Source organism: Dermacentor variabilis, chromosome 2 (genome assembly GCF_050947875.1).
Source record: "Dermacentor variabilis isolate Ectoservices chromosome 2, ASM5094787v1, whole genome shotgun sequence".
NCBI classification, from domain to species: Eukaryota; Metazoa; Arthropoda; class Arachnida; order Ixodida; family Ixodidae; genus Dermacentor; species Dermacentor variabilis.
The window spans coordinates 919,083-932,130 of record NC_134569.1 but is presented as its reverse complement, the minus strand read 5'-3'; the positions used below and the strand labels follow the sequence as shown (position 1 = coordinate 932,130).

At 46.5% G+C, this 13,048-nt stretch overlaps 1 protein-coding gene across 4 annotated transcripts in view; it reads left to right on the top strand.

Annotated features, from left to right (window-relative positions):
* The window catches only part of Mo25 (calcium binding protein Mo25), a 171,359-nt gene that overhangs the window by 38,816 nt on the left and 119,495 nt on the right, over positions 1-13,048 (top strand). For 3 of the 4 annotated variants that reach the window (XM_075679520.1, XM_075679521.1, XM_075679519.1), the window contains one exon: positions 2,285-2,452. The exons of the other annotated variant lie outside the window; for it this stretch is intronic. In XM_075679520.1, the coding sequence (XP_075535635.1) occupies positions 2,285-2,452 (168 nt within the window). The remainder of the gene's footprint in view (positions 1-2,284; positions 2,453-13,048) is intronic. 4 annotated transcript variants of the gene reach the window in all.

Sequence of the window (13,048 nt, the reverse complement as noted above, 5' to 3'; positions counted from 1 at the left end):
ACATTAATTTTTCAATTCTAAGCGAAGGTCTTGGATGACGCCCATACATTTCTATGGGACCAAGCTTTTATTTCAATCTTGAAATTAGCCTTTGCCGGTTCATTTGAATTTGGCTGGTCATCACACACATGGCTCCAACGGAGACCGCAGTGGTGACTCAACAGCGACAGTTAACCGTCTTGATGGTGCTTAGAGAAGCGTGAGTGCTCCAAACACACGTCATCTGCCGAAAACGGCCATTTTCAGCCTGCCCCAGGAAGACATGAAAGTGAAAATGGTAGCCTACAATGGAATATTACAGTATTTACCCGATTCTAATGCGCACCTTTTTTTTTTTTCCCCCCAAGAAAATCCCTTTAAAATTGCTTGGGTAGTGCCATCCGATACGAAACCAAAACCGAAATTGCCTTCATAGCATTCGCAACAGCCTAACACCAGAGCCAGCCTAACCAGTCTCATTGTCATTGCCATCAGTAGTGTCTCTGGTTTTTTTTCTGCCTTTTATTAAATTTCGTCGGTCCCATTAGGGTTGAATTAATGGAGCTAAACTGTATTTTCTTTCGAGAGTGTCAGTGTCCACGGCCACCAACTAGCTTGTTTAAATGACCGTTGCCATTGTGAAGCTAGACAAAGCCAAATTGAGTGACCAAGCTGTGCCACTATTTTGTTGTTTTGCTAGTTATTTCACATTGCAGCCAACGTGGCTCCATTTTCGAGCCTTAGGCTCTAAACATGACTAGCAGAAAGTAAGTTTAAGCCATATGGCATTAACACAACCATACTTGGCTGAAGTCGGACACTACTAACCATCATACCAGAATGCAGCAAGGGCTCTTAACTTGAGGTGGTTAGGAGCAAGGCTCCTAACCACCTCCAAAGCAGCAAGGGCTCTTAACTTTATCCAACGGAACCTAAGATGGGCACCCCAGAATTTAAAGAACACAGCCTACCTCACCTGTATTAGGCCGATTTTAGAGTATGCATGCCCTGTATGGGACCCGATGCAGGCCAGGTCTATAGATAAACTTGAAAAAATTCAGAATAGAGCTGCGCGGTTTGTTTTAGGGCGGTACAAGCGGACAGATAGCTGTACCGCTATGAAAACGGAATTGGGTTGGGAATCGCTTTCTTTACGCAGAAAAAAAACTGCGGTTGAAGTTTTTCTTTCGTATTTTTCATGGTAACACTGGAATTGCTTATAATAACTACTTGTATCAACCCAATTACATATCCAGTAGAAATGATCACCGACACAAAGTGAAAGAGTACCGTGCAAGAACAACTATGTATTACAATTCCTTCTTTGTGATGACCATCAGAGATTGGAACCGGCTGCAAGAGACGCAAGTGTGCTGTATAGATGAAGAAGTGTTCTATTTAAGTCTGTAACCCCCCCTGCTGTAACGCCTTACTGGCAAAGCGGGGCACTCACTGAATAAAGAATAAAGAAAAAAAAATGCAATTGACATCACTACAATGGGAAAATCGACTTATAAAGGCGACCTGAAATGCTTGAAGTGTGTGTCCAACTCGGCTGCTGCTTAGCTGCAAGAAATTGCAGCTAAGGAAAAGGAGATATCACAATTTTTCATTGTATGTGTATGAATAAGGTTTGTTTTTCCCTCCTTGAATTTGGGCTTTTGGCATACTTGAAATACTGGAATTGTCCTTGAATTTTCAGTTAAATGTTCCATACAAACTCTGTACACAGAACCCAGCTCTGACAAATACAGTAGCACAGGTACCGTAAATGATTGCTTCAGGGCATGACTGAATAAATTGTGGTGGCCAATTTGCTGAGTAGTGTTAATGTTGTTTGTACATTAGATGACTTTGTCTGTTTTTAATGTGTGCATCTATGCAGTATGCCAGTTACTTCACTCGAAGCTCTAGTTGCTGTAGTGTGGCACCCAGTACGTTTTTTTCTTCAGCCCAGCCTTAAGGCTTGATCAGGGCTACTTTCTGTGCATATGGTACCAAAGATGGATTGGCATTGACAGCTGTGCTAGAGAACGCAGTCATGTCACTGATAAAAATTTAGCAATATATCTCTAGGTGCTCTGCGGTTGTGTGACGCAGGCTTTCCTACCAGCTTCTCTGCACTCACCAAAATCTCACTGCAACACACCCAAATTCTACAGGGTGTATCAGCTGCGAAGACATCTTATAACGAATTTCATTTGCCCCTTGAACTTCCTTATAGAGAGGTTTTACCATGCAGTTTGCACACTGGTGAGGTCTCGCAATTTGAGACTAGCTTTAAAGGTGGGTGCATTGCATGCAGGCCCAGGAAGATGTCTCCAAGCACCTGGTGATGATGAAGAACATGCTGTATGGCACGTGTGACACAGAGCCCCAGACAGACATTGTGGTGGCCCAGCTGGCACAGGAGCTATACAACACCAACCTGCTGCTATTGCTGGTGCAGAACCTTTCCAAGATTGACTTTGAGGTACAGAAAATGTTGTACTCTCAGCTGCAGGGGGCCTTAAGAGCAAGGATTTAATTGTGGAACTTTTCCGTAGCAGTACAAAGGTTATTAAACTGGACTTCTCAGGGCTGGAAAGAATGTCCAAATAATTCAAGTTATTCTAGTGGATTGTATTAGTTAAAAATGTCATTTGTTTGCTGCCACATTGGATAATCTGATTGCATTTGTTGAAGACATTTCTAACCTCGCAAGATGCAGAACTTGCTTGCATTAATTTTCAGACAATGTATGCTGTATATCTTGATGGCAGGACTGATGGTAAGTGCGTGGCAAACAATTAAAAGAAATATCTGTGCTTCACAATTTCGAAACTTTCCTCGTAGTTTCTGGATGGCGGGTGCACAACATGGCATCCTGTTGCACGAGACTGCCATGATTTCTGGCAGGGCAATATTTGACAATGATGTAGGCAGAGTTCGTAAAGTCACGTTTTTGTGATGGTGATGAATCTTACCATGGTATCGCTGAGTCATGAAACTATATACTGTGCGAACTTGGGCCCAATAACTTGCGCTTGGGCAGAACGATAGTGACGAGCATATGCATTTATCGTCAAAAATCTTGTATGTGGTTCAAGCATTTTGGCTTTTCGTACTCGGCTTGTCAAAGATTCCAGCGTAATCGCTGGTGCTCGCATGCCTTCCAGAAGGTACAACATTATTTGTGTTGCGCATGCAATCTAATTACACAAGGTTTGGCTGTAACAATTGAGAATGTTCTGATACATGCAGACGCATCTTGCACTGGGCAGTAATGTTTAACATTTGTTGTCTCGTGATCGGATAAAGATAAGCAAGTACTCTTGTCAATATTTATTGTCAATATTATTGTCAAGGACTTGCAGAGTTGCCATCTGTCGGACCTCGCTTGCGTAGGTGAGAGATAATGTAGCACGCTCCTCATAGGTTTGGCTGTCGGGGCTCAATAAAAACACCATGCGGGAGCCCTCCTTTCTGTGGGTACTCTTGAAATGAAGGAACTTTTCAACTATCAAAATAATAATCTTGGGCAAACAGAAAGCACAGAATGGTTTACAGGCAATATTTCTACAGTTGAGCCCGCTTATAACGAACCCGAGCGTCACGTGGAATTCATTTGTTCTATCCAGAAGTTCGTGATATGTGGGCCACACACAAAAATTGACATCAATCAAAACAAACTTATAGAGAAAAAAAAAATCTGTGATCGCTGTCTGCCTCTTCAGAGCACATCCAATGACGGCGGTTTCAAGCTTGTTCAAAGCTGCGATGTGTTCACCACCCAAGGCCTTAAAATAAACAAGATTTCTAAGCGCCTCAATATGGCTCACTGCTGTGGTCGCGCTTATGGGTGCTGGCTCCGATGGATCGTTGTCGTCGTCTGATGCTTCGGTGTCGCTTGATGCCCGCACTTCCTGGATGGCGGTCTCGTCGCAGAATGACTCCACAACTTCAGCAGCATCGTCTACATCAACAAAATCTTGCCAGTCAAGATCGCAGCTGGCCAGGTTAGCGTCAACAACGTGCCGCCACAAGTCGTCAAGCTGGCTTTGTTGAGTGTCTTCAATGCCCACTTCAGGTGCATGGGCGAAGCCGGCCTTGCGAAAACAATTCTGGATGCATTCTGATGTCACTTCCATCCACGCCACTTTGATCATTTCTACCGCCGACTACAGCGAGACTTGCAGAGGCACATTGGCAGCGGGGTGATCAACTGCAATCAGCATCCGCTGCACAACACGGTGCCTATAGGCCGCTTTAAGTGACCGTATCACGCCCATGTCCAGTGGTTGCGCTTTTGACGTTACATTTGGCGGCAGAAAAAGCAGCTCAGCTGCCGTTAAGACAGCTTGGACATGGTGGGCGGTACAGTTGTCGAGAATCAGAACTTTGCGCCCTTTCTTCGCCATGCTGCTGTCAAAATCAATTAGCCATTCTGCGAACAACTTGCGTGTCATACACGACTTCGGGTTATGCCTGTAACGCACTGGTACATATGTGCGGAAGCAATGCGGCCTCTTTGATTTGCCAATGACAAGTGGCAAGCATCGATCGCTTCCATCCATGTTGGTGCACAAAAGCACAGTTATGCGAACTTTGCTGTGCTTGCCGCCAGCACATTTGTCACCCTTCATAGCGTGCGTTTTGCCAGGCAGCATTTGATAGAATAGGGCCGTTTCATCGGTGTTATACACATCCCTTTCAGCATAACTTGATACACGGGCCAAGTTTTTAGACATCCACGTGTTGATGTCTTCGTCACTTACCGATGCCGATTCGTCGTTGATGGTCTTGAAAAAAATTCCGTGGTGGAGCTTGAAGCGATAGAGCCAGCCATTGCCAGGGGGAAAAGCTGGGAAGTCCAGGAGGAGCGCTAAGTCCTTTGCTTTGGACAACATCAGCGGCCCGCTGATGGGAACATTGCGTGCTCGAGTATCAAGGAACCACTTTAGAAGCGCGTCTTCAACGTCTGCATATGTGGCTTTCCGTAGGCGCTTCCTTGTCGTGGAGTCCGTGGCGGCACTCTTGTAGATTTTGTCCTTCTCTTTCAGTATCGTGGATATTGTCCATTTCGACAAACCATACTTTTTCACCAGTTCGTGGTTTTTCGTGCCTTGGGAAAGGTCTTCCAAAATCAACAGTTTCATGGCCAAGTCCAAAGCTTTTCGCTTCACTGACGAAGTAGACGTTGGCGAATCCGCCATCTCGGATAGGCACGGGAGCACACCAGTAGGAAACAATGCTGACAACGCTAACACAACCAGCACAACCACAAGCAAGACAAAAGGCAGTCGCGCAGTCATATGAGGCGAGGTGTTAAGGAGGAAGGGGGGGGGGGGGAGAAGAGGGGGTTACGAAAGCACGTGATCACTTGCTACGTTGTCAATTGGTGAAAAACTTTGCCGCTGCCCTGATGTCGCCGATGGCGAGTGGAATCCCATGGCAAATGAGCTTTCACTTTCAGGCTTCCCTTCGACTTGCATGTTCGCGTGGCTCATGCGTGCTGGGCCAGCATTGTTTGTTTTTTTTTCCCCTCGTTATCGCGGCGATCCCCTTGCTGCATTGCCGTGCCTCTGGTGAGACGCCGCAGGAAAGCCAATCCTCGGAGCATGCACAGCACAGGGTCGGCGGCTCTAACCATGTGGAAAGTGGTCCGCGACACCAAGGCGTTCGCTGTAGCCGATCGGCTAGGCTCGCGGGCGTTCGTTGTAGCTGAGGCCGAGCACCATGTATATTTGTATATTTGCAAAATGTATATTTTGACGGTCACGCCGCACTTGTTCGTGATAAGCGAATGTTCGTCTTAAGTGGGGCCGTTATAAGTGGGCTCGACTGTATATAACTTTACTGAATAAGTACAGTGAACACCCACTGTGTGCAGTCGCCGCGATGGATTTGCTTGAACCGGCTTCTTGCATGAAAAGTGTACCATCACTGAGAGCGAACTATGTGAAATATGTTCTTATAGTGGGCTGTATGTATAACCAAATGGAGCATAACAGAATGAAGCCTCAATGCAGCAATCACACGGGTTCACGGTGACCTACTGCATGTCTGCATGCATGTCCGCACGCAATGTTTCGCTTTCGTTGTGAGCGAGTTCTCGCACTGTGCCGTGAGCTTTAGGCCGCAGCATATGAGCATTTGACAGTACATAAGGAACTACTGTTGTGTGGACACTATCAGAGATGATCAAAAATAATTTTGTTATCACTTTAGGGACTTCAACGTCTATGACAACGACTTCTGCATGTCCCGTCACACCGATTCAACCTTTTCTTTTGTTTTCTTATAAAGTCTTGAATGTTTCAATATCATTAATTTCTGAAGTTTCGTCGCACTGTATCTGTCTTCTCTCAGCAAGCAATTACCTACTGCTTCTTTTTCTTAATCCAGTACATTTCATTGTCTGGTGCTACACAAGCATGGGCATATGCCATGCCTTTTTTAATGTGCTTTTTACAGTTCCCTTTCATTCCAGTGAACTTGCCAATAAGAAGCATCAACAAGTTCATAGACCAAAGCTTCACCACATTAGCCGGGCAGCAGGGGTCGGCAAGCGTCTCAGAGCATGCTTTCTGCTACTCACCGAACATTGCAGCTCCGACGCCGGATCAGGAATCTTCCTCACAAAAGTGCTTGCAGCACACCTGAGTTGTAGCTGATGACTGCTTGCTGCACTGTTGTGTTGCTTTCTGGAGAGCTGCATAAGTGGGAACAGTAGCATCTCGGGAAGACTCTAGAATGCAGTTATCAAGAGCTGCACAAGTGGCAGTGGTGGTGGCTTCAGTTTCGAAGGCACGTGTAAGTGCTGCGGGGGAAAGGTGGTTTGTAGACGTGAGCGGACAGGTAACCAAATAGGTTGAAGTTACATTGCCGTGGATCCCTTCTGGTAAGATCTGCGTGGTCACTCTGCATGCTGTGAGTGTCTGTCTCAGCCGCGACAGGAACTCAACCTTGTTCAAGGGTGGGTCTCGGGCTGAACGCTTTCCTTCAAGCTGCTCATGTGAACAGCTTGATTGGTTGATGCATTCTGAGCCGTTCTAGGAAGCGAATGCAGCATGTTTAATGAGATGAGTTTGCAAGAACGCTGTTGTGGCATGGTCTTTCAAGCATTCCAAACGAAGGCAGTCTTTGAAGAACTTGGCCTGCCTCCTTGCTTGTGAGCATAGAGTCCTCGAGCTCTGGCCCCACGAGAAGACCCACACCTGGTAGCTGGCCAGATGTGGCCAGCTAGTTCACATGTGCAGTTCGCATGTGCATCTTGAAGGAAAGTGTTCAGCTCGACACCCACCCCTGAACAAGGTCTAGCTTCTGTCGCTGGTGAGACAACACCCTCGCAGCATGAAGAATAGCAATGCAGGTTTTACCAGGAGGACTCTACGGCAAGAAGTGATGAGTCAGGGTGAAATATGAAGAAAAAATGGGGTTCGGAGGTACAAGAAATAAATTGTAGCTTGTTCGTACGTATTATGGGGACAGTACAAAAAAATCTGGAGAGGATTAGACAACACAAGCACAGACTAAAAACTTTTACTTGAGTAATGCTTATCGACTCATAAACAAATTAAACAAACATAAACAAACAGTTCAGCCCACTTATAAGGATACTGATTCTAACAATATATCGGAGATAACGATGAGTAGCTGCAACCCTATGAACTTTTGTGTGTTCTGTGGTAAAATAAACTGCCTACTACAATGTTCCCATGCCACATCATCGGTTATAACAAATATGGCTATTCGGTGTCTGTGTAAAAAGACAAAATACGACAAAATCCTGAAAAAGAATAGCGCAAGCAACCCTGTTATACAGTCGAACCCGGCTATATCGAACTCGCAAAAAAACGCCTATCAGTTCGATATAGAGCATAATTCGATATAAGCCTGCTAAATAATTGGATGTCATAAAAGCACATACCATTTATAAAATCACTTTGATTAAACTAGCTTAGTTTCGCACGAAACAGTCCTGCATTTTCTTCTGCTTTGGCAATTTCGCTGCCTGCGACGCACACACTTTTCCACATTAAGGAGTCGGAGCAGCTGAGGCCGCAACTTTCCGCATTCGCGCAGAAGCACCGGGCTAGTGCGAGCGCACCAATCACTTCGGAGGATGTGGGCCAAGGACCGTCGTTGCTTTCCTCATTGTGCCCACTTTCACTTGTGCTCGGTACGATGTTGGCAATGTAGTCTTCGTTTTCGGGCTCTCCCGCGGTCGCGACACATCATTTGCGCTCACAAACTCATCCACCGTTGATTCGTCAACAGCTTCGGAAAATTCTGACAGTTCGCTCCAAACTTTGGCAACACTGGCGACGGCTTCGTCGCATTCATCAGAATTTACGGTCATCACCGAGCACGCGGAAGTCGGCACGGCTGAAGCAATTTCAGATTAACCACTCGTACGCGGCCGTGCGTACGGGTCGGGCGCCACGGGCACCGGGTCGCGAGATTGGACGCTTTAGCCCTAATCTCCCTCTTATTCTTCAAGATCGTGCCGAGAGTGCTCCTCGGAATCTTGTGCTCTGCGGGGACATCCGACTTCTCACCGCGTTCGACACGATTTATGATTGCGAGCTTGACGACGAAAGGCAAATTCTTCCGCTTCATCACGGCAACACTGCGAGGGAAGGCCTACAAGGCGCACACAACGACAGCGAGACAAGTCGCACTTTCGCCATCTTGCATGACGAGGGCACCAGAGCATCTGATTGGCTGTCTGAGTAAGCGCTGTGGGCGGGCCAGGATCATATTTTGCAGGGGGGGGGGGGGGGGTTGCCGATGGGCTCGTCCGAGGCAGCGCGGTCGGTCACGGTAGGGAGAGCGGTTGGATGGAGCCGCGCAGCCGGTTTTTCTCCGCCACCGCGAGGGAAAGCCAACTTCCGGGGGCACTTTCCGCCGCTTGACGTTCGATATATCGGGTGTCGCTGCTATTTTTGTTTGATGTAAGCGTAATTTTTGCGATATATACTCATTGTAACTATATCGTGCCCAGAAATTGTTCGATATATAGAATAATTCGATGTAAACGGGTTCGATATAGTCGGGTTCGACTGTAACAATTATGGAATTGGAATGGAATTTTCTTGCCACTTATATTGTTATAAGTGAGTTCGACTATTTAAAGGGACACTAAAGGTTACTATGAAGTCAAGTTAAAGTGATAAAGCAATGATCTAGAACATCTAAGGCATCAATATAGTTGCGAACAGAGCTAGAAATTGAGGTAAATGCATGACACGATTTGAGACCCTCCAGCGACATACCGGTACTAGCCCGATGACGAAGCCACTCCTCATCATAATTTATGTCACTAGTACTCAACTACTTGATTAAAAAGATTATTTCATTAAGTTATAAGATGAAAGAAAATGCTACTTGTCTACTTCTGTTTGATTCCAAGAAAAAACATTTTGGTGTTACCCTTCAGTAGTACAGTCAACGACCGATTTTTCGGACCCTCTAGGGAATGTAAAAACCTCAGAAAATTCAGGCAGTCCGAAAAAACGAATGCACGCAAAAAAACGCAACTTTCTCCTTTTATTATCGTATCTAGAGGTAAAGGGTGAAGTACCAGGCTTCCAAAACCCTGCCAAAGCATCAGTGAAGTGGCTATAAAAAGAGGCGTTCAAAAACTCTGTATGCAGCCGACTGCCGGTTTATTATGTACATGTGCATCGTCGGGCATCCGGTGTTATTGCTGCAGTGGCTTGAAGAACTTGTTGATTGTTGTTTGGACGGCGTTCCAGTTGCATGCAATCATATTCGCCTCGATCTGAGCATGGGTCATGTCAGCACTGTACACCGATAAAAGAGTCAACAGTGCTCGCGTCAATTCGGCGCTTGTAGGCGGCGCAGGCATTGGCTCCTCATTTTCAAATCAGAGTCTTTTGAATCCGCCACAACCTGACCGACTATTGCCTCGTCAATCAGTTCTGCGCAGAAGTCGAGCTCGTTGTCAGCGTCAACAAACTGTTCAAAAGTTATTTCGATGGGTATGGAAACCCCAGCAGAGCGGAGGTCGTTGATCACGTCGTCCATGGGTGCCAAACTCCTTGCTTACGCCAGCCTGCGATCGGCCGCTCACGACTTGCTTAATAATGGCAGCTTTCTTCTCCATCGTTAACCGACGGTACTGCTTTCCGCGCTTCGATGCCATCGGCCTGGACAATGAAGACGGAGTGAGGGCCATCGAAGGCAAGCGAAATCCTCAAGTTGCGAACTGTGGAGTTCACTGACAAGCGTCGAAGCACCTAGGCCTAGCTCGCAGAGCACACTTGACACAACAGCACAACCACACACCACGCTAGCCAAAACGTGGCCGGCGCAAACAAACGAAATGGCGGCGCTCCGGAAACTCCGCCGAAAACGGAAGTGCGGCAGTGAACATAGCCAGCGTGGCCAGACCAAATCGGTGTGTGATGGCTAGATTCAGCTAGTTGTGGTTCAAAGCGCTGATATGCTTCAGCTGCAAGTCGATTTCCTTCGCAAGGGCGCTGCGCAGGGAGCCAAAGGACCTTCCGTCGCGTCAAAAAGTCCGGAAAATTGGATGGCGGGGGGTTCGAGCGTCCGAAACTTCAGATGTCCTTATACATTGATTCTATGGGGCTCGTGGAGACTTCTGAAATATCAGGCATGTCCGAAAATTTGGGCGTCCAAAAATTCAGTCGTTGACTGTATATGGTTGGGCGTAAGGTTTCGTTTTTACTCGACTGCGCCGCGCGCTTTTTGGAATTTCAGTTGTTTCATTATCACGTCGTGCTGCGCTGGTTCTGCTGGCTCGCGAAACTTGCATTTGGAACAAGCAGCAAGAATGCCACGTCCATGTGATGTCAGATGCGCGAACTGTCCGCGGAACTTGGCGAAGGGCAGTTGCAGCGGCGAATCCAACATTACTTATCACTGTCTGCCAACGAGTGAACCTCTCCGTTCGAAGTGGTTAAGTGCCGTACCTCAGCCACAGCGCGTTGGCAAAGAGCCGAAAAATCGCATAGTGTGCTCGCTGTACTTTCGTCTGGCGGATTACGAGTTCAACGCCGACTTACTGAAGTCATGTAGAGTGCCTTTCAAAGCAATGCTTTCTCGTGGCGCTGTTCCGTCGGTCTTGCCTGCATTCTCCGAAGCACAAGAACAATTGCAGGTCGAAGACGGGGCGGTGAGTGCGGCATTTGGTTTTCACGAAGGAAAAGCTACAAATGTGTGAATATGTACAGCCATGACATACAGTTGCCGTCCTAGTAGTACGGAATGACGCCGGCAGCGCAAGCTCTCAGCAGCAGGTCACATTCATCAGTGCTTTAATCGCTTAAGTCGAGCCCAGCATTGCAAGCCTATGTGTCGTCGTCAGGGTCGTCCATTGCAACGAGCATCAAAGTTGGCGTCGTAAAAATAAAGAACCAGCTCATCGTTGCACACTTTCCCTTCCGTTAGCCACCATAGTTGCGCTTTCGTGCTGCTGTTGGCTCTGTCTTAGCTCTGTTTCTGGCCGCGCGTTTGCGTTTTGCGCAGAAAAGCCGTAGCGCCGTCTACAGGCGCCGTTTTACTCGCCACCGACGCAACGTCACTATCAAACCATGACGTCACCACTCCTCGATTATTAACCTTTACTGTCCCTTTAACGATTGTTTCAAATAAATGTTGTTAGTCTGCACTCATGTTTTCTAACTTTTATAAATCCTTTTCTTTTTTAAATAGTGTTCCATTCATTCTTTAATATAAAGGTTATGAAACAATATTGCTCTTAGTGGCATGCAAATGTGCCCTTGTTTAGTGCTTATGTCAAAAATTATGTTTTGCTATTAGCTTTTGCAAAGGAGGAGGTTAATCAGTCCGCAACCACACTTGCGTTAACGTGTCTGCATATTTGACATCAAGCCAAATGAATAGTTTCACTCAATTGAGCATGTACGTTTGTCAGTGTATAAACCAAAGCTTGCAGTGCATGCATTAACAATGAAACACTTTTGCAAGCACACCTCAGATGGTGTACATTGTCCAGTGATCGAAGTGCTGCTTCAATTGGGCCAAACTGCACCATAGAGGAAATCCTGCTGCATGCTGTTCCAAATTGTCATTTATCACAGATATTGCATCAGGCCTTCATCGACATGCACCTGCTCCAAATATCCAAATAATGGGGAATAACTTGCATGTCTGAGAAGGTGCTACGCTTCAAACCACACATGGTTTCCCACACAACTACTGCACACAGCGCGCGGCACGATCTTATTGCTCTTGAACATTATACGGAACCACACTGCGACGCTGACAGCAATGGCAGAAATTCGCTTGAAGGGTCCATATAATTGCTATTGCAATAATAATTGTTATTTAATTATTGTGAGGCATGATTGTAAGGGCACAGCTGCTCGATGCACCTTTGTTGCGATCGCTTAGTGGTATATCGACAAGTGCATAAGGCAAATTTTATTATGGCTAGACAGTCCGGACATGGAAACAAAATTCGAAAATAGGACAAGAAAGTAGACACAAGCCACACAATACAGATGCTATTCCATTTATACTTGCAAGGACAACAATATTGTTACACACGAGGTGTTTAATGCAGAACCAGATGAATCTGGTTGATAGGTGCGTTTTTGAGAGCGGTTCCGAGGCAGCTTGGCTAACGTCATTCTCTTTTCTTCCACCTGGTTGTTTGCACGGCAGCCATGGTTCATGACAGAGCTCGTGACATTTCTCCGCTGGTAGACGAAGCCCGCCGGGCGAGTCAGTCATCTCGTGGATTGTAACGCCTCAGACGCGCAACGTGTGTCACTTCAGCCTTAGCCGAGCGTCGTCCACTGCTCGTGAGACGCACAATGCGATAGTTCACTTCGCTGAGGCGCTCCAGAATAACGTAGGGGCCGACGTAGTGGGCGAGATACTTCTGGCACAAGCCACACTTTCGCAACAGTGTCCAGAGCCGAGGTCCCAATACAGTCTTTGACTATGGGACCTCCTTATGTGTACTACGCACATGCAATTATCTGTATTTTTACTAATAAATAAATAAATTATGAAAAAAAAATTATGAAGGCCACCAGGATCGAACTTTCTCACCCAAAAACAAGCA